This window comes from Molossus molossus, unplaced genomic scaffold (genome assembly GCF_014108415.1).
Source record: "Molossus molossus isolate mMolMol1 unplaced genomic scaffold, mMolMol1.p scaffold_m16_p_2, whole genome shotgun sequence".
NCBI classification, from domain to species: domain Eukaryota; kingdom Metazoa; phylum Chordata; class Mammalia; order Chiroptera; family Molossidae; genus Molossus; species Molossus molossus.
The window spans coordinates 94,663,995-94,686,119 of NW_023425355.1; the positions used below are offsets into that span (position 1 = coordinate 94,663,995).

Consider the following 22,125-nt stretch of genomic DNA (forward strand, 5'->3'; position numbering starts at 1 on the left):
CTGTGGGAGATCAGATCAAGGGTACCTAAAACAGTCTTGTGCAGCATAGGTTATATTAATATGAAGTGGTACCACTGCCCCAATCTTACAGATGAAGAAACAGACTTAGCAAGTGACAGAGCCAGTCCTGAAACCCAAGTCTTTTAACTTGAGGTCCAGGACTTTTTCTGCTTCAAATAGCTGCCTCTTGCCCTCTTGGCTCAGTTAGTTGGATCATCGTCCCATACACCAAAAGGTTGTGGATTTGATTTCAGTCAGGGCACATGCCTGGGTTGTGAGTTCCATCCCCGGTTGGGGTGCGTGCAGGAGGCAACCAATTGTTTCTTTTTCATATCGATGTTTCTCTCTCTTTCTCTCTCTCTCTCAAAACAATAAAATCATATCCTCAGGTGAGGATTTAAAAAAAAGCTGCCTCTTTTATTACATAAATATGTTAGTCCTATTCATGAAAAATGTTCTCCATCATCAGAGTCTTTTTCCAGATATTTTGTGGGAGTTTCTCAGTGCTGTGTGAGTTATAAAGGGGAAAGTAATTTCCATTTCTGGAAATAGTGCATATTAGGTAACCTGAAAGCTCTCCTGCTACCAAGTGCCTTAAAAGACTGAATAAAATGTAATAAATATCCTTTTTGATGCATTTGATGAGTTTGCCATTGAAGATGACTCACAAGGGTCAAAAAACAAAGAGTAAGAGAAGATAACAGCAGAATAGGCAGACCTTTCTTGCACCCCCTCCAAGGGCCAGACTGGAATAAAATTAAATTGGGAAACATTCACCTGGAATTACCAACTGAGGTCCAGCTGTGGAGGAGGCTTATAACAAGGAAGGGTAGAAACCATTTTGAGACTGGTAAAAAGGGTGAAGTCTCAAGAGAGGCTGAGGGACTGGCCCATCTTCCACAGGGGGAAGACTGAGAGTGAGGAGGAATCTCTCAGTTTGGTGATGGTGTGTGTAAGGGGGGGTTCCCTGATAGAATCAAGGACCAGATGCCAGGCTAGCCTCCACATTCCAGAGCACCAGAGCCAAGAACAGCAGCCCATGTAACATCCAGTCATGATAGGTGGCGGGCTCTGGCTGCTGCCAGTGAGACCAGAGCTGGTTGGAGGTAAAGCCATAGTTCTTTTTTTTTAAAACCACCACCACCACCACCACCACCAAAAACCCCTAAAGCATAGGATTTTTGTTTGCAGCTATTCATCTGAGGCTTCAGTGGAGGGAGGGCAGTGTTGACTGGAGTTGCCTGAGGAGAGGCTGGGGTGGGGTAGCATTGGGGGAAGATGTGGAAAAGAAGTAGCCAGGATTCCTGCAATCATTCAACCTCTTCAAACTTAAGCGACCATTTTTACTGAGAGGCACAGGCCCCTCCCTAAAGCCATAGCTCAAGAAAAGGCAAATATCCACCCTAGGGGACACAGCTGGCCAAACCATCAGGAACCCTGCCTGCCACACCCTGTATCTTCACTCCTGCAGAGGAGACAACAGCAGAAGCCAAGCTTATGGGTTTTAACAGTTTCAGGGAGTGTCAGTGATTGGCTTGAGGGTGGGGTTATCCATCCCACTGTCTACGAAACTTGACTGGTGTTTCCCCCTCACAAGAGAACTGATAGAAACTCCCTGTTTCCAGGAGATCCCACTGACTTCATATAAGGATCTCTGTTGAGCCAAGGACAGGGACATATTCTGGGACACTCTCAGAGGAGTAGCTTTGGGATAGAGCTACTCCTATCCCACCACTTTCCCTTAAATCTGAATGGTACTTCCCGGTCAGGGGAGACCCAGAAGTCTTATAATCCCAATTCGGCCTATAGCCCTTTTAGAAACAGACTTTTCAGTGATTAAGACTGACATCTGGCTGACAAGGGGTCAGAGGTAGAGCCTAGGGAAGATTCCTGACCCATCCCTGGGCCCCAATGCTGTTAAAAAACTGGCCTTAGATTGCAGCCAAGTCCCATGGAGATAGACACAACTGTGAATTCCTTGAAGCTTTAATCTGGTTGCTGAGAGCCAAACAAGGACAATTTCTGACAGTGGCTATCACCAAAGTACCTCCTGGGAGGTCCGGAATTGGCAGACAAAACAGTCAGCCTCAATCATCAGAACAGCAGGATCCAAAGGGCGCTCCCAGGAGACACTAAACTCTGCTGAGACAAATGCCACTTCACTTTTGGGGGGCATTATTTTCTTTGTTTTTCTTTTTTATCGCTTTGTTATTATTTTAGTCTCTTGTTTCTTTCATATCTCTAATTTTTCTTTTTCCTTCTCTTACTCTATTTTTCCTTTCTCCACCTTTCTCTTCTATTTTCCTTTTCTTATTTTTTGTCTTTCTGTTTTCTTCTCTTTTTTCCTTTTAATAATTTTTTCTTCCTCTTTTATTTTATACCATTTTCCTTCCCCTATTTTTTATTCTTAGTTTTTTTTCTTTCACCTCTGCCCTTTCATATTTCTTTTTCTCCACCACTGTATTTCCCTTCTTGTATTTTTTCTTTTCCTCCATTATTTTTGTTTTCTTTTCTTTTTCCCAATTCTCTTTTCTTTTGTGATTGCTTTTGTTGTTGTTGTAGAGGTATTTTGTATGTTTTTGTATTGTTTTGTTTTGTTCTGTCAGCACCTGCACAATAGCTTGCATAACGTGGTCGGGGTGAGCCTCACAGTCAGCCAGCCTGAAAGGAGATCTCACCCACAAAAGGGACAACAACAATCAAGACCCAATTACAACATGAGAGCCCAAATAACTTACACAAGGAACATTCCTAGATCACCGAGCTCAGGAGATCAAAGAGACTGCACCATGTGTCCCACAGAACACTTACTACATAAGTCCACCCAACCAAGACTGGGCGCATAGAAGTTGATCTAACACATAGAAAAAAATACAAAGGGAAAGCAAAAATAGAGATACAAAGAAACAACAGACTGACAATCCCCAAAAGAGGGGGTGGTGGAGGAGAGATAAACCAAAGAACTTATATTCATTATGCATGAACAATGGACATGGACGACAAAGCTTGGGACAGGCATGGAGGGAGAGGGAGGGGGGATCTGGGGGGAGGAGGAGAAACATCTGTAACAAAATAAATAAATTAATTTTAAAAAAAAGAAACAACCCTCAAATAAAAGAAAAGGAGGAAACTCCAGAAAAAGAGCTAAACAAAATGGAGGCAAGAAATTTATCAGATATACAGTTTAAAGTACTGGTTATAAGGATACTCAAAGAACTTAGAACTACAGCAGCATGAAACAAGAAATAGAAACCGTAAATAAGAATCAGTTAAAAATGGAGAATAACGTAGCTGACATCAGTGATACACTGAAGGAATAAAAGTAGAATGAAAGAGGCAGAAGATTGCATCAGTGGTTTGGATGACAAGGTAGAAAAATAACCCAATTAGAGCAGCAAGAAAAGAAAAGAAAAAGAAAAAGAAAAGAAAAGAAAAGAAAAGAAAAGAAAAGAAAAGAAAAGAAAAGAAAAGAAAAAAGAATTACAAAGAAGAAGGATAGTTTAAGAAAACTTTGGGACAATATGAAATGTAATATTTGTATCATAGGGGTGCCAGAATGAGAACAAGAAAGTGAGCAAGGAATAGAGAACCTGTTTAAAGAAATAATGACAGAAAACTTACTTAACCAAGAAAAAGTCACACAAGTTCAGGAAGTACAAAGAGTTTCAATCAAGATGACCCCAAAAAGATACATTCCAAGACACATCATAATCAAAATTATAAATGTTAAAGACAAGAAAAGAATCTTAAAAGCAGCAAGAGAGAGACAGAATTTTACCTACAAGTTAGTACCCATTAGAATGTCAGCTGATTTTTCAACAGAAACACTTTAGACCAGAAGGGATTGGCATAAAGTATTCAAAGTAATGAAAAGCAAGGAACTGAACATAAGACTTCTCTATCCAGCAAGCCTATCATTTAAAATTGAAGGTGAAACCCTGGCCAGTTTGGCTCAGCAGTTAGAGCATTGGCCCACAGACTGAAGGGTAATGGGTTTGATTCTTGGTCAAGGGCACATACCTGGGTTGCAGGTTTGATCTCCAGCTCTGGCTAGGGTCATGCGGGAGGCAACCAATCGATGTGTTTCTCTCAGATCAATATCTCTTTCTTTCTCTCTCTTCCTCCCTCCCTTCCTTCCACTCTATCTAAAAATCAATGGAAAAATATCCTCATATGAGGATTAACAAAAATAATAAAATAAAATGAAATAAAATAATAAATAAAATAGGTAAAATAAAGAGATTCTCAGACCAAAAAAGGCTAAAAGGGCCAATCCCTGGTTGGTTGAATCACTGAATGCAAAACTTGAGGATACAAAGGGCTCACTGTATTTACTTAAAAAAGAATCTGTGTATAAGTGGACCCTGTAGGTCAAACTCGTGTTGTTCAAGGGTCAACTGTACACACACTGTGGGGGCCCATCATGGGGTGAACCATTCTATCCTCCCTCCTACCAGCAATCAGGATTATCTTTCACTTGAGACATCAAAAGGTGCCAACAGGAGAGGGGAAAGACAAACCACTAACTGGGAAAAAAATATTTTCAAGTGTTAGCTTTTAACTTCCATATTACTGCCCTAACCCTCTCATTCCGAGAAACCAAAACCCATCACTCCAGTCAGGAGAAACGGAATGATAAAACCACCCTAACCCACCCAAAACAGCAAACGGTTGCTCGACAAGAAACACAAGTTTCAGGAGACCCCAGCCTCAGACCAATCAAGAAATTGGGAGACCCCAGGCCCAACCAATCAAAGATGACCCCCTCCCAAAGCCCTGAGTTTAAAAATCCCTAGTCTGTACAAGCCGGTTGCTACTCTCTCCTTAGAGGTAGCCGGGCAGGCTAATTCCCAATAAACCTACACTTCTGGAGACTCTGCACCGCCTCGTTCCACCTCGTTCTTACATGATGGTGCCGAAACCGGGACGGGAGCTTGGTAGCCTGGACGATCCCCGGCACAGACTACCCTTACTACCTGGTGAAGCAGTGAACAGTGGAAGCTCGCCTGGGCAACTCCTAGATTCTGAGTGCACTGTGGTTTGGGTTGATTGGCTGGCTCCAATCTGTCCTGGACCTCCTCCTAACTGCCGAACCAGAAGGTAAGGAATTCCTCCCTCCCCTCTCCAGTTGACCTTCCAAATTTTAGGTACCCTCACTTTCCCTTTCTCACACTTTCTCTCCTTCCCTATTCTCCCTTATTCTTCCACCTACATTTGCTACTGGGTGGCCCGCCCATCTCATTCTCATCTTGAAATTCACCGAGTGACCTGCCCGTCATGCTCTCGCCTCGAAATTCTCCCTTATTTTTCCACCTACATGTGGTTTCGATTTTGACCAACCCCTGTCTACTGAGTGGCCCGCCTGTCTTGCTTTCATTTTGAAAATCTGGGTACCCAGTCAGACCTCTCACTACTCTCGGGCATTCAAGTTGGGGTGACGACTCCTTTTTGATTTGTCCTTCCTACAGGCTTGCCCTCCCAAGGCCTTGATTGGAGACGGGGACGCCCTCTCCTGTCATTGCCTCTCTACGAAATGGTGTCCTCTCAATCAAAACTGCCTCGCTCAAGTCCCCTTGGCTGCCTACTGAAAAACCGGAGAAAACCTCGGCCTCTTTGATTTGAGGCCCCGCAAACTTGTATTCCTCTGCAATACAACCTGGCCTCAATATAAACTCGACAATAACTCTCAATGGCCAGAAAATGGCACTTTTGACTTCAATATTCTAAGAGACTTAGATAATTTCTGCCACCGGACAGGCAAGGCCTCAGAAATTCCTTACATGCAGGCTTTCTTCTCTTTCCGCTCTCACCCTTCTCTTTGTTCGACCTGCTCCACCCACCAAGTCCTTCTAGCCGGATCCCCAATCCCCCTCTTTTCTACAGATTCTTTTGACCCTCAAGACCACTCAGACCCCACTCCTCCTGCTACTCCTCCTCCTGTCCCAGATACACCCCCTTCTCCCACCACACCAATCGCTCTGCCTCCACCTTATCTGAATGCTTCTTCTCCTCTACCAGACGCACCTTACCCCGCATCTCCTCCCTTTCTCCACCCACATAAACCTCCCCAGACTGTTTTTTAACTACTCCGGGAAGTAGCTAGCAGTGAGAGAATAGTGCGTGTAGCCATCCCCTTCTCCCTCTCTGACTTAGCCCAAATTGAACACCGCCTTCGCTCCTTCTTCTCTGATCCCAACACCTACATAAAGGAGTTCCAATACTTCACTCAATAGTATGATCTTACCTAGCACGATCTTTCTATCATCCTTACTTCCTCCCTCTCTGTACATGATAAGGATTGGGTGTGGGCGACCGCCCCGCAAGTAGCAGATGAGGCACATGCTCGGGACAATAACCTCCCTCTAGGGGGAGTTCCCTCCAATGACCTAAATTGGAACTATCAAATTGGCCATACTAATTGTAGGGAACATGATCGTCTTATAGACTACCTTCTTCAGGCCTTAGAAAAACTAGCCAATAAGTCCGTCAATTATGACAAAATCAAAGAAATCATTCAAAGGTGACAAGAAAATCCGGGAGAATTCCTAGAACGACTCTCCCAGGCTTTTCATAGATACACTTGTGTGGACCCCACCATCCCAGCAGGAACCATCCTCCTCCATTCTCATTTCATCTCCCAATCTGCCTCTGACATTAGACGCAAACTCAAAAAACTTGAGCATGGGCCTGACATGCCTCAGAGAGAGCTCTTACCTGTTGCCTTTAAGGTCTTTAACAACTGGGAGGAAATGGAGAAGGAAGAGCAACAGAAAAGACAACAGGAGAACTACCTTATGCTAGTGAAGGCCTTTCAAGGGACCACTGGTCCGAGGGGCCAAGGCTCTAGGGGACAATCTCCTCAGTCAAATCCTCCTGGCTCCTGCTTCAAATGCAAATAAACAGGCTACTGGGTGAGACAGTGCCCAAACCCTCACCCCCCACCAGGGCCTTGCCCACACAGTCATTGCGAGGGCCACTGGGGAATTGATTGCCCTGAGCACCAAAGGGCATTCGGGTTGACTGTCCCCAACAACGCCCTACCTAGGACAGTAACAGACTTACTGGGACTGGCAGTAGAGGACTGAGGAGGCCCTGGGACACAGGCCCCAGTACACATCACCAACAGTGAGCCCAGGGTAAACCTTCACATAGCAGGAAAGGAAATCTTCTTCCTCATAGACACTGGGGCCACCTTCTCCACCCTCCCGGGATTTAATGGCCCTCTATGCTCTTTTCAAACCTTCGTAGTGGGGGTCTCAGGTCAGCACTCCTGCCCCCTTATTACCCCTTCTATAACTTGTATTTTAGAAGAAACTTCATTTACACATCAATTTCTAGTCATGCCCCAATGCCCCACCCCCCTCCTAGGATGGGATATCTTAAGCAAATTCCATACTACCCTCCAACTCTTCCCTCCAAAGAGACCTACAACCATTTCTCAAAATATCAGAATATTCTGCTTGCTAGATGACAGCCACACCCCTGGTTCTTCTGAATCCTCCACTTCCTTTCCCATTTCCCCCTCTATTGTTAATCCTCAGGTCTGGGACACTGGCCAGCCCTCCATAGCTACTCACCAGACCCCCATCAAAATATCCCTTAAAAACATCTCTCTCTTTCCTAATGTACCCCATTTCTCAAAAATATCTACAGGGCCTAAAACCCCTCATCTCCAAATTTTTAGCCTCAAGCCTCCTAATCCCCATTAACTTCCTACCAGAAGTGGGCTAGTTTCCTGCCATTTCTTGTAGGCCTCGCCTTTTTCACCTCAGTAGCAGCCCTAGGAATTGGGGGGACCGGACTCGGACATACCTTAAAATGACCGAATGAATCCAGGCCGATTTAGAACAAGGTTTCGAGAACTCAGCAGCCTCTCTAGCCTCCCTACAATAACAACTCACCTTCCTAACAGAAGTTGCCCTCCAAAACTGGTGGACCCTGGACCTCCTCACCGCTGATAAAGGAGGTAACTGCCTTTTCTTCCAATAAAAATGCTGCTACTATATCAATGAATCAGGTATATTAAAGGAAAATATTAACTCTCCAAAAACTCCAGGAGAGGTTTCTCAATCACAGGCCCAAGAAAGCATCACCACTAAGCCAATGGTGGTCAAACTCCCTCTTTAACATCCTACTCCCACTTATAACTCCACTAATAAGAATTTCTCTCCTCTTACTGCTTCTCCTATGTTTTCTAAAATCTCTATATGCACGGGTGACTGAGCTTGCCAGGGTCGCCCACCACCATCTTGTACTCCAAACTTACACCTCACTACCTCAGGGTAACCCCCCCCCCAGGAGGAACAACCCATAGGGAGAACAGCAGGAAGTAGCTACAGAAGAACACTTTTGCCTGAGAGGCCCTCCCTAGTGGTCAACCCAAAGTTCCAATTAACACAAACTTTTTTCCAACTTATATTAACTGCGAGTCAGGAAATGGTTGCTCTTAATTTCCATATTACTGCCCTAAACCTCTCTTTCTGAGAAACCAAAACCCATCACTCTCACTGTTTAACCATTCCCTAAACCACTAATTCCAGAAAACTAAAACCCATCACTCCAGTCAGGAGAAACAGAATGATGGAACTACCCTAACCCACCCAAAACTGCAAACAGTTGCTCAACAAGAAAAACAAGTTCCAAGAGATCCCAACCTCTGACCAATCAAGAACTCGGGAGACCCCAGGCCCAACCAATGAAAGACAACCACATCTCCTCGGCTAAACAACCACACTCGCAACCCAGAGTTTAAAAATCCTTAGTCTGTACAAGCCGGTTGCTATTCTCTCTTTAGAGGTAGTCCAGCAGGCTAATTCACAATAAACCCGCACTTCTGGAGACCCTGCACCGCCTCATTCAACCTCGTACTTACATCAAAAACATGGTTAACAGACAAAAGAGTGTGAGGAGATTCCAAAATGGCAGAGGAGTGAATGGAAGCTACACAGACCATCTCCCAGGGCCAAACTGGAATTACAACAAAAATAAAGACAAATCGTCACGAAAAAGCAACATAAAAGCAGCTTGGAGGACCATATAACCAGGGACACTGACTGGATCCTGGTAGGATTGTGGAGGCGCGAGAAGGGTATGGAAGTTCACAGACAGAAGTGGCATTATCTGTGAGCAGCACCCTTGGGTTAAACTCCCAAGCTGCTCCACAGCGCAGAGCCAGGACAAAGACTAAAATAGCCTCAGCCAATCACCATTGGCTCTGGCACAGGGAGGGTGGAATGGACTGGAACTATATGGGGACACTTGGGATTTGGAGGGCTCTCAGAAGTTTTGATGAGTTGCAGCCACTCAGGACAGTGGTCATCTTACTCATTCCCAGGGCTCTGGGAAGAGGCATCAGCCCCTCCCTCAGAGATTCAACCCCACCCAGTGGCCATTGAAATGAAAATGGAGGCCCATTAACAACCAGCATCTGCCCCATCCTCAGGAAATCCCCTTAGACTGAGCACCTGAAGGAGTTTCTATTCAAATGAGAAGGCAAGGCCCTTCAAGTAACAGCCACTGATAGCCACCAGGCAAAAAGCTAGAGAATAACTGTACCCTTCCTGGGCTAGCAACTCTAACCAGGAAAGTAAGACTTGACAGTGCTGTTTAATGTGGTTTCTCCTTGGCTCATCCAAACCCAGGAGAGGGAGCCACAAACAGCAGAACACCAACATATACAGGAAAAATTTGGCAGGCTCCAAAGCCCACTGTGATAGCCAAAATGGTGAAACACAGAAACAAAAGCCAAATTAAACAACAAGAGACCTCTACCAAGAAAGAGATAAATAAGGTACAGTTAAACAAGTTAAAAGAACTACAATTCAGAGCCATGATCTTGAGAAAGCTCAACAGCATGTGTAAGGACATGAGCACCATGAGTAAAGACATAGAAATGTGGAAAATCAACCAGTTGGAATTTAAAAACCACCAAGAAGAAATGAACAATGATATAGCGAAATGAAGAACACATTGGAAGGTCTAAAGAGCAGAGTAGAGGAAGCAGAGGACCGAATGAGCGAATTAGAAGACAGGATAAAAAATATCAGAAACCCAAATGAAAAAAAATTGAAAAACGGGAAGCCAGCTTAAGAGAATTGTGGGAAAACTGGAAACAGAATAATATAAGCATCTTAGGAGTCCCCAAATAAGAAGAAAATGAGCAAGGGTAAGAGAATATATTTCAAGAAATAGTGACAGAAAACTTTCCTAATTTGGTGAAGGAAGAAGGCATTGAAGTTCAAGAAGCACAGAGAGCCCCAAGTAAGAAGAACCCAAACAGGCCTACACCAAGACACCTAGTAATCAAAATGCCAAAAATTAAAGACAAAGAGAGAATCCTAAAAGCAGCAAGAGATAAGCAACAGGTTACCTACAAAGGAAACCTCATTAAGCTCCCAGCTGACATCTCAACAGAAACACTACAGGCCAGAAGGGAATGGCATGAGGTAACAAAGGTCATGAAAAACGAAGATCTGAATCCAAGACTACTCTACCCAGCAAGGCTGTCATTCAAAATAGAAGGTCTGATAAAGAGCTTCCTAGACAAAAAAAAAAAAGGCTAAGGGAATACATTAGCACCAAACCAGCAGTGCAAGAAATATTAAAACGACTGCTGTAATTGGCAGAAGAAATGGGAAGAAAAATATAACCACGCTAAACAAAAATGGCAATAGATAACTACATGTCAACAATCACCTTAAATTTAAGCGGATTGAATGCTCCCATAAAAAGACACAGAGTAGCTGATAGGACAAGAAAGCATGACTCATCTATATGTTGTTTACAAGAGACGCTCCTCACAACAAAAGACTCACATAGGTTGAGAGTGAAGGGATGGAAAAAAATCTTCCACGCAAACAAAAAGGAAAACACAGTTGGAGTAGCATTACTCATATCTGATAAAATAGATTTCAAAATGAAGGCCATAACTAGAGACAAAGAAGGCCGCTACATAATATTGAAAGGATCTATCTAACAGGAAGATATAAGCTTGATAAACATGTATGAACCCAATATAGGAGCACCAAAATATATTAAAAATCTTCTGGAAGACGTCAAATGAGAAATCGAAAGCAATACAATCATAGCGGGGGATTTTAACACCCCGCTGACACCACTGGATAGATCCTCTAGAGAAAAACATAGCAAGAAAAGAGAGACTCTAAATGAAGCATTTGACCAAATGGATTTAATAGATGTTTACAGATAATTACACCCTAAAAGAGAGAATTCACATTCTTCTCAAGTGCACATGGGACATTCTCAAAGATAGACCACATGGTGTGACACAAAATAAGTCTCTACAACTTCAAGAAGATTGAAATCATATCAAGCATCTTCTCAGTTCACTATGGCATGGAGCTAGAAATCAACTGCAACAAGAACATGCAAAGACATTTGAACATATGGAAGCTAAATAGCATGTTATTAAACAAGGAATGGGTTACTGAGGAGATCAAGGAAGAAATGAAAAACTTCCTGGAAGCCAATGAAAATGAACACACAACAGCACAAAAGCTATGGGATGCAGCAAAAGCAGTTCTGAGAGGGAAGTTCATAGCACTACAGGTCTACCTCAAGAAGCAAGAAAAATCTCTAATAGACTATCCAACCTCACAACTTAAAGAACTAGAGAGCAAACAAAAAGAAAACCCCACAGCAAGTAGAAGAAAGGAAATAGTAAAGATAAGAGCAGAAATAAATAACATAGAGTCCAACAAAACAATTCAAAGGATCAATGAAACAAAGAGCTGGTTTTTCGAAAAAATAAACAAAATTGATGGACCCTCAGCTTGACTCACCAAGAAACAAAGAGAGAAAACCCAAATACACAAAATCAGAAATGAAAGTGGAGAATTAACAACTGACACCACGGAAATACAATAGATTATTAACAACTACTATGAACAATTACATGGCAACAAATTCGACAATCTAAGCAAAATGGACAAATTTCTAGACACACATAGTCTCCAAAAACTGGACCGGGAAGAGATAGAAAACTTTAACAAACCAGTAACAACTAAGAAAATTGAATATGTAATCAAGACTCTCCCAGCAAACAAAAGCCCAGGCCCAGATGGCTTCAGGGGGAGTTTTACCGAACATTCAAAAAAAAACACACTAACACCGATTCTCCTTAAACTATTTCAAAAAATTCAAGAAGAAGGAAGACTTCCAAACTCATTTTATGAGGCCAGCAAAATTTGAATTCCAAAACCCAAAGAAGACATTACGAAGAAAGAAAACTACAGGCCAATATCCCTGATGAACATAGACGCCAAAATCCTGAACAAAATACTAGCAAATCAAATGCAGATGTACATCAAAAAAATTATTCGCCATGACCAAGTGGGATTCATCCCAGGGATGCACGGCTGGTACAATATTCGCAAATCAATAAATGTGATACACCACATAAATACAATGAAGAATAAAAGCCACATGATCATATCACTAGATGCCGAAAATGCCTTCGACACAATCCAGCATCCATTTCTGATAAAAACGCTCAGCAATGTGGGAATCTAGAGATCATATCTCAACATAATAAAGGACATATATGAAAGACCTACAGCCAACATAATACTCAATGGGAAGAAACTAAAAGCATTTCCCTTAAGAAGAGGAACAAGACAAGGATGCCCATTTTTGCCACTCGTATTTAACATAGTACTGGAAGTCTTTGCCAAAACAGACAGACAGAAAAAAAACAAATAAAATAACAAGGATCCAAATTGGAAAGGAGGAAGTGAAACTGTCATTATTCACCAATGAAATGATACTATATGTAGAAAACGCCAAAAACTCCATAAAAAATGAACTAGACCTAATAAATGAATTTGTCAAAGTAGCAGGATACAAAATTAATGTCAAGAAATTGACGGCATTTTTATCCACCAATGATGAACTCACAGAAAGACAAACTAAGAAAACAATCCCATTTACCATCGTGGCAAAAAAATTAAGATGCCTAGGAATGAACTTAATCAAAGAAATAAAGGACCTATTCGCAGAAAACTACAGGTCATTGAAAACAGAAATAGAGGAAGATATAAAATAAGTGAAAGCACATACCTAGTTCATGGATTGGAAGAATTAACATCATTAAAATGTCCATACTACCCAAAGCAATCTATAGACTCAATGCAATCCCCATCAATATACCAACGACATACTTCACAGAACTAGAACAATACTTCAAAAGTTTATATGGAACCAAAAAAGACCTCGTATAGCCACAGCAATCTTGAAAAAGAAGAACAAAGTAGGAGGGGTCACATTACCAGATTTCAGGTTATCCTACAAAGCCACTGTATTCAAAACATCCTGGTACTGGCACAAGAACAGGCATATGGACCAGTGGAACAAAACAGAGAACCCAGAAGTGGACCCAAGGCAATATGCTCAATTGATATTTGACAAAGGTGGCAAGAGCAAACAGTGGAGTAAAGACAGCCTGTTCAATAAATGGTGTTGGGAAAAATGAAAAGGTACATGCAAAAAAAAAATAATAATAATAATGAAACTAGACCATCAACTTTTACCATACACAAGAATAAACTCAAAATGGATAAAAAACTTAAATGTGACTCATGAATCCATAAAAATCCCAGAAGAAACTGTAAGCAACAAAATTTCAGACATCAGACGCAGCAGAATTTTCACTGATACATGATCACCTAAGGCAACAGAAACCGAGGAGAAAGTGAACACATGGGACTACATCAAACTCAAAAGCTTCTGCACAGCAAAAGATACAGTCATCAAAGTGGAAAGGCTACCCACTGTATGGGAGAGCTTAATTGCCAATGATGTATCAGATAAGGGGTTAATTTCCAATATATAGAGAGTGCTCATACAACTCAACAAAAGGAAGACAAAGAACCCAATTAAAAAATGGGCAGAGGAACTAAGTAGACACCTCTCCAAACAGGACATACAAATGGCCAAGAGACATATGAAGAAATGCTCAACATCACTAGTCATCAGAGAGATGCAAAGTAAAACAACAATGAGGTATCACCTCACACCTGTCAGAATGGCCGCCATCAACAAATCATCAAACAACAAGTCTTGGCGAGGGTGTGGAGAAAAGCGGACTCTAGTACACTGCTGGCGGGAATGCAGGCTGGTGCAGCCACTGTGGAAAACAATATGGTGTTACCTCAGAAAATTAAAAATTTAACTCCCATTTGACCCAGTGATCTCACTTCTACAAACATACCCTAAGAAGCCTGACACACCAAACAGAAAGAATATGTGTACCCCCGTGTTTGTAGCAGCACTATTTCCAATAGCTAAGATCTGGAAACAACCCAAATCCATCATCAGACGAATGGATAAAAAAGCCGTGGTACATATACACAATGGCGTACTAGGATCTCTTATCCTTTGAAACGGCATAGAGGGACCTGGAAAGTATCATCTTAAGCGCAACAAACCAAACAGAGAAAGACAAGTATCATATGATCTCACTGATTTGTGGACTATAATGAACATAACAGTCTGAGGAATGGGGTAGCCCCAGAGTTGTGGAAGTAGGGTACAGACTGACAATCCCCAGAAAATGAGGTCGTGGGGGAGAGATAAACCACAGTACTTATATGAATGTGTGCATGAACAATGGACATGGACAACAAAGCAGGGGTAGGGTGGGGAGGGAGGGGAAGGGGGAATTAGTGGGGGGAAAAGGAGAAACATCTGTAACAAAAATGAATTAATTAATTAAATTGAAAAAAAAGAAGAATGTATATCAGCCCCAATATCACACCACGTACAAATGTTAACTCTGATGGATCACAGTCCTAAAGTTAAGGGCTGAAACTATAAAACGCTTGGAATAAAACACAGATGCAAATCCCCATGACCTTGGACTGGGCAACAGTTACAAGTTTTGGTGAGGATATGGAGAAGTTGGGACCCTCATACACTTGCTGTGGAAATCACTTGGATGAATCTTCTGTAAGTTAAACATAGAATTACCATGTGGCCTGGCAATTCCACTCCCAGATATACCCAGAAGAACTGAAAACGTGTGTTCAAACAGAACTCTGTACGGGAATATTCACCGCTGTGCTATTCACAATAGCCAGAAGGAGAAAATTACCCAAACGTCCATCAAGTGACGAACAGATGCACAACGTGTTGTCCGTCCATACCATGGAATGTTATTCAGCCATGAAAAGGCAATGAAGTGCTGATTCATGCTACCACGTGGGTGAATCATAATGAGAACATTGTGTTAAGCAAAAGCAGCCACAGACAAAAGACCATCTATTTATCCCATGATTCCATTTCTACAAGTCTCCAGAATAGGAAAACCTGTATGGACAGGAGGCAGGTTCATGGTTGCCTGGGATCTAGGTGGGGAGGAGAGGAGATGCCGGAGGTGGGGGAGAGGCGGAGGGCAGTGGGAAGTGACTGCCTGACAGGGTACAGGGATTTCTTTTTGATGTGGTTCCAATGTTTGGGAAGTAGATAGTTGTGATGGCCATCCAGTGGTGGCACTGGATCGTACAGGTTTGTTGTTTTTTCCCTGCAACTTTCTGGTCCAGTGGAAAGTGCGAGTTCCTTCCAAGAGAGAGTCCAGCGAGCAGGGGTGATCAGGGTGCTTCCAGCACCATTTCTTTGCAGGCCCAGGCCCGCCGGGGCCAATGGGAAAGCAGTGACCTCACAGAACTTACAGGTATCACAGCTTGTGCCTCGACCAATGAGGAGCCAGTCCATGGTCGCTAGGATACAGAGCAGGAGCCTCTGTACCGGCTATCTTGAGCGGTTGAGACCAACTGGCGAATCGCACCTTACCGCACTGAACCACACTGCGGTTTGGAGAAAGTGCACCCAACGCCAAGCATGTCTGGGCAAAGGAGCCGTGGAGGGTCGTCCGATCACCAGAGGAGGATCCGCACTCGCAACTGCAGCCGCACCGCCAGAGCCCACCTGTCTTTTTCCGTGAACCACCTGGAGCGCCTCCTGCGGGAAGGTCACTACGCCCAACGTCTCAGCTCATCTGCACCTGTCTTCCTAGCAGCCATCATCCAGTACATGACCGCCACCATTCTGGAGCTGGCAGGCAACGAGGCCCAGAAGAGAGGCTGCAGGCGCATCACTCCAGAGCTCCTGGACATGGCGATCCACAACAACGCACTGCTCAGCGGCTTCTTTAGGAGTACCACCATATCCCAAGTGGCCCCGGGCTGGCAGTAGCTGCCCAACATAACATGGGTTCCCCGGGCCCCAACCCTAGGATGCCATGCCCTCTCACAGCCCAGGCAGCCTGGGCCTGTCTATTGCCTTGGGCAAAGTTATTGAAAATAAAGTGTTGAAAGAAACCCTTGTTCCTGCTTCAGTACTTTGTGTAGGAGGTGGTTGTGGGACATAACTCCTTGGAGGGATGATAATGGTGGTGGTGTCTTCCTGGGGCGGTGGGTGGAGTCAGGGATGGCAAGAGAGGAGCAGCCTCTCATGGTGACAGTACAGGAGGTGGCCCAGGGTGGGAGAGGCTGGCTGGGGTGGGGGTGAGGCTGGGATGTGGAAGACTCCCTCATTGCCTCTGAGCAAGTCAGAGCCCAGCCAAGTTCCCGGAAGGATGGTGTTCATTGGAGTGGAGGGCAAGACCATAACTAAGGCATCATGATAGGGTGAACGTGCAATGTCAACCCGGGATGGAGAGGTGGACAGAGCAATTGGCATGGACTCCAGTGGGGCAGTGGCTTTGACAGGACGATTGAGGAGTGACGGGAGGGACAAGCAAGAAAGTTGCAAAATCGGAATGAAGGTCAGGCATAATCACTAGTTTTTTTGTTTTTTGTTTTTTTTTTATTGGTCCTCTTTCTTTAGAGATGCTGGGATACCCATAGCAATCTGGATAAACAAGCTGTCACCTAGCAACAGAGAGTGCCTAGCCAGATCCTGCCCTTGGGTAGGTGATTTGTTTATGCTTACTGCACTAGGCAAGTCCCTGCCCCAGGGCGCCTATATTTGCATATCACCATGGGAACGAGGGGGTGCGGGGCTGCAGTGGGGGCGCTGCGTTAAGTGAGGCCCAAGCAGGACGCAGGGAACATGGCGGTGTCCTCGAGCGGCCTAAGTGGCTTTTCGGGTCTGGGGCCCGATGTCGGGGACTTCTTGGCCAGGTATCGCCAGGTGTTGAACAAGCTGAAGAAGCGGTTCCTGCGGAAGCCGAACGTGGCGGAGGCCGGCGAGCAGTTCGGACAGATGGGCCGCGAGCTGCGTGCTCAGGAGTGCCTGCCATACGCGGCCTGGTGCCAGCTGGCGGTTGCGCGCTGCCATCAGGCGCTCTTCCACGGGCCCGGGGAAGCTCTGGCGCTCACGGAGGCCGCCCGCCTCTTCCTGCGGCAGGAGCTCGATGCGCGCCAGCGCCTCGTCTGCCCCGCCGCCTACGGGGAGCCGCTGCAGGCTGCTGCCAGCGCCCTGGGTGCCGCTGTGCGCCTGCACCTTGAGTTGGGGCAGCCGGCCGCCGCCGCCGCCCTCTGCCTCGAGCTGGCTGCCGCCCTGCGCGACCTGGGTCAGCCGGCCGCCGCCGCCGGCCACTTCCAGCGCGCAGCCCAGCTGCAGCTGTCCCAGCTGCCCTTGGCCGCGCTGCAGGCGCTTGGCGACGCCGCCTCCTGCCAGCTGCTGGCGCGCGACTACAATGGCGCCTTAGGAGTCTTCACGCGCATGCAGCGCCTGGCGCAGGAGCATGGCAGCCATCCGGTGCGGCCGCCGCCCCCGCTCCAGTTCAAGTCGCATCCACAGCTGCAGCTGCAGTCGCAGCTGCCAGGGCCTCGGGTCGGACGCGGCGCGACCGCAGTCATGCCCGCCACCCTGCGCCCTCCGATTGCTGGCTTTGAGGCCGCGACCTCTGGTGCCTTGCTGGGTGCCTTCTGGGAGATGGTGGTTCGCTGTGAGGTGTCCCGCGTGCTGCTGCTGCTGCTGCTGCTCCTGCAACCACCGCCCGCCAAGCTCCTCCCGGAGCATGCTCATACCCTGGAGAAGTACTCCTGGGAGGCTCTCGACAGCCATGGGCAGGAGACCAGTGGCCAGCTTCCCGAAGAGCTTTTCCTGCTGCTCCAGTCCTTGGTCATGGCCACCCACGAGAAGGACATGGAAGCCATCAAATCACTGCAGGTGGAGATGTGGCCACTATTGAGTGCCGAGCAGAACAACCTCCTTCACCTCATTCTGCAAGAAACCATCTCCCCCTCAGGGCAGGGGATCTGATTAACCAAGTGACTTTGTCTGTTCCAAACCTCATTCATCTGCCTTTGCATTTAGAGGGAAATAAAAGATATTGTTCCCAGTGGTTCTACCATTGTTTAGCTTATTCCTCTTGCCACCACAGGAATTTAGTTGACTGAAAATTACCTGTATACCAAAGACTTATTTCCATAATAGTGGGATAAAAAATAATATAAGAACAGAGTAGAGGACATGGCTCTCTTCCCAAAAACTGCAACATAAAAATGAGAATCCTTTTATCCCCTTTCTCTTCCACCCAAGTCGCCTCACCCCATGCCCCACCCCCAATCTTCATTTCATTGTCAGGTTTTATCTTGCACTGCTGTCTAAATACTTAAGCTATGTGATTTTTTTTATCGTGACTAATTTCTTATTGTATTTCTATATCTATGTGATCACCCAATTTCTCTTATTTTATCTATCCCATTCGTATTCATGGGAACCATTTGATTCCATACATTATTGTTGCTACAGCTCTAAATCCATGATAAAGCCATTCCAATAATCCTGACTTGTGGTTTAGATTTACTTCATCTATAAAATGGGAATAATTTATCTACTTGTCAGGACACAGAAAGCAGAAGCACATAGTTATCTTGCAGTTTCAAGATGTATACATTCATTTGAAATAGACAGTGTACTTAGTATGCAACTATGCTGGACAATGAGTCTACAGATATCATTTACTCAGATAGCTACAATGCAAACTTGTCGGATGCAATGTCAAGTTGGGAGTGTGTGGTTGGAGGGGGAGGGAGGTCCAACACAAATGCATGAGGTGTGCATTGGAATTCACATTTACAGTTCTATTCTGAAAGGTACCTGTAATCCACATGACCTTCTACTTGCAGTAGGAATCTTTCTGCAACTCTTACTTAACTATGTAAAATCAGCATGGTTCTTTGGTGTTGTGTGATCAATATATGATCAAACTCATGATGGTGTTCCATTTAAAAACACTAAATTATCAAGGCCTTTTTGTCCAAATGTTACAATGCAAACCAATTTAGCTGTGTTTTTAAAATTCAATTTTCTTTTTAATTTTTTCTTTATTGATTTTAGAGAGAGAGGGAGGGAGAGGTAGAAACATTGATAAGAGAGAACATTGATTGGCCACATCCTGCATTCCCCTCACTGGGGATTTGGCCCACAACTTGGGCATGTGCCCTGACCTGGAATGGAACCGGCGACCTCTTTTGTGTGGGTCGACACTCAACCTCTGAGCCACACCAGCCAGGCCAGTTTTATTTTCCTTATAGTTTCAAGAGTGATAACAAGAACCCTTCAGGTATAATCTCATTCTCAATCATTCAGCTTTGTGGAAATGCATCCTTTATACTAAAGTTGTATACAATACTAATCTTTTGGGGTGAAATTTAAAAACACAGTTTAGGGGTAGATTTTTATATTGACAATTTGGGTGCATGTGTACAGTTATCACTATGAGTTTCCCTAAAAATGGGTGGGACTTTGGGGGGGTATTGCTTTATACTTATATTTTAAGTGTGAAAGCAATAGATAAGGAACTACAGGATACATTTATTTGAGACAGATTGAGTCATCATTCCTATGCTCTCACTGGGTTGCAAGGAAGAGTCCTTTGGCAGCCTAAAAGCCTAGTCCGAATTATTGAAAAATGTAGTAAGGGTGGGTGCTCCTTTGTGCTTCTGCTTTTGTTTTGTTTTTTTGTTTTTTTGTTTTTTTTTTTTTTTTTAGTGAAGATTTTATTTTATTTTTTTTAAATTTTATTTATTTATTTATTTTTTTGTTACAGATATTTACCTTTTTACCCCATTGGCACCCCCCACCCCACCCCCCCTCCACCCTGTCCCCGGCTTAGTTGTCCATGTCCATTGGTCATGCATACATGCATACAAGTTCTGTGGTTTATCTCTTCCCACCCCCCACCCCCCATCCCCTCTTCTGAGGGATGTCAGTCTGTGCCCTACTTCCATGTGTCTGGGTCTACTGTATTCCTCAGACTGTTATGTTCATTATATTCCGTATATAAGTGAGATCATGTGGTATTTGTCTTTTTCTGCTTGGCTTCTTTCACTTAGGATAATACTTTCCAGGTCCCTCCATGTCGTCTCAAAGGATAAGAGATCTTTCTTTCTTACCACTGCATAGTATTCCATTGTGTATATGTACCACAGCTTTTTGATCCATTCGTCTACTGGTGGACACTTGGGCTGTTTCCAGATCTTAGCTATTGTAAATAGTGCTGCTATGAACATGGGGGTACATATATTCTTCCTGATTGGTGTTTCAGGCTTCTTAGGGTATATTCCCAGCAGTGGGATCACTGGGTCGAATGGAAGTTCAATTTTTAATTTTTTGAGGTAGCACCATATTGTTTTCCATAGCGGCTGCACCAGTCTGCATTCCCACCAGCAGTGTATTAGAGTCCCCTTTTCTCCACATCCTCGCCAACACTTGTTGTTTGATGATTTGTTGATGGCGGCCATTCTGACAGGTGTGAGGTGATACCTCATAGTTGTTTTAATTTGCATCTCTCTGATGATTAGTGATGTTGAGCATTTCTTCATATGTCTCTTGGCCATTTGTATGTCCTGTTTGGAGAGGTGTCTATTCAGCTCCTCTGCCCATTTTTTAATTGGGTTCTTTGTCTTCCTTTTGTGGAGTTGTATGAGCACTCTGTATATACTGGAAATTAACCCCTTATCTGATACATCATTGGCAATGATGTTCTCCCATACAGTGGGTTGCCTTTCCATTTGATGATTGTTTCTTTTGCTGTGCAGAAGCTTTTTAGTTTGATGTAGACCCATGTGTTCATTTTCTCCTTTATTTCTGTTGCCTTAGGTGATGTATCAGTGAAAATTCTGCTCCGTATGATGTCCGAAATTTTGTTGCCTACATTTTCTTCTAGAATTTTTATGGATTCACGGGTCACATTTAAGTCTTTTATCCATTTCGAGTTTATTTTTGTGTATGGTGTAAGTTGATGGTCTAGTTTCATTTTTTTGCATGTAGCTGTCCAGTTTTCCCAACACCATTTATTAAAGAGGCTGTCTTTACTCCACTGTATGCTCTTGCCACCTTTGTCAAATATTAATTGAGCGTATTGCCTTGGGTCCATTTCTGGGTTTTCAGTTCTGTTCCACTGGTCTATATGCCTGTTCTTGTGCCAGTACCAGGCTGTTTTGGTTACAGTCGCTTTGTAGTATAACCTGATATCTGGTATTGTGATCCCTCCAACTTTGTTCTTCTTTTTCAAGATTGCTGTGGCTATTCGGGGTCTTTTTTGGTTCCATATGAACTTTTGAAGTATTTGTTCTAGTTCTATGAAATATGTCGTTGGTATTTTGATGGGGATTGCATTGAATCTATAGATTGCTTTGGGTAGTATGGACATTTTAATTATGTTAATTCTTCCAATCCATGAACAGGGTATGTTCTTCCACTTTTTATATCTTCCTCTATTTCTTTTTTCAATGACCTGTAGTTTTCTGCAAATAGGTCTTTTACTTCTTTGGTTAAGTTTATTCCTAGGTATCGTAATTTTTTTGGAGCGATGGTAAATGGGATTGTTTTTTCAGTTTCTCTTTCTGTGAGTTCATCATTGATGTACAAGAATGCCGTCGATTTCTTGACGTTAATTTTGTATCCTGCTACTTTGCCAAATTCATTATTAAGTCTAATAGATTTTTGATGGAGTCTTTAGGGTTTTCTATGTACAATATCATGTCATCTGCAAATAATGACAGTTTCACTTCCTCCTTTCCAATTTGGATCCCTTTTATTTTTTCTTCATGTCTGATTGCTGTGGCTAAGACTTCCAGTACTATGTTAAATAACAATGGCGAAAGTGGACATCCCTGTCTTGTTCCTGTTCTTAATGGAAATGTTTTTAGTTTC

General features: G+C 43.9%; 2 protein-coding genes and 1 pseudogene across 2 annotated transcripts; 2 read left to right on the top strand and 1 right to left on the bottom strand.

Annotated features, from left to right (window-relative positions):
• LOC118635418 overlaps positions 1-15,208 on the bottom strand; it is a 60,587-nt pseudogene extending 45,379 nt beyond the window's left edge.
• Positions 15,209-15,855: 647 nt separating this feature from the next.
• Positions 15,856-16,209, top strand: LOC118636622 (histone H2A-Bbd type 2/3-like). The gene has a single exon (XM_036271752.1). It carries the CDS (start codon positions 15,856-15,858, stop codon positions 16,207-16,209), a length of 354 nt encoding a protein of 117 aa, XP_036127645.1.
• Positions 16,210-17,056: 847 nt separating this feature from the next.
• LOC118636581 (40-kDa huntingtin-associated protein-like) lies at positions 17,057-18,225 on the top strand. The gene has a single exon (XM_036271714.1). The coding sequence runs from the start codon at positions 17,068-17,070 to the stop codon at positions 18,223-18,225; it is 1,158 nt and encodes a 385-aa protein (XP_036127607.1). The 5' UTR covers positions 17,057-17,067.
• The last annotated feature ends 3,900 nt before the right edge of the window (positions 18,226-22,125 follow it).

What these genes read in the sequence shown, in the direction of transcription:
- LOC118636622 (XM_036271752.1), top strand. Translation starts at nt 15,856, where the DNA reads ATGTCTGGGCAAAGGAGCCGTGGAGGGTCGTCCGATCACCAGAGGAGG.
- LOC118636581 (XM_036271714.1), top strand. Translation starts at nt 17,068, where the DNA reads ATGGCGGTGTCCTCGAGCGGCCTAAGTGGCTTTTCGGGTCTGGGGCCC.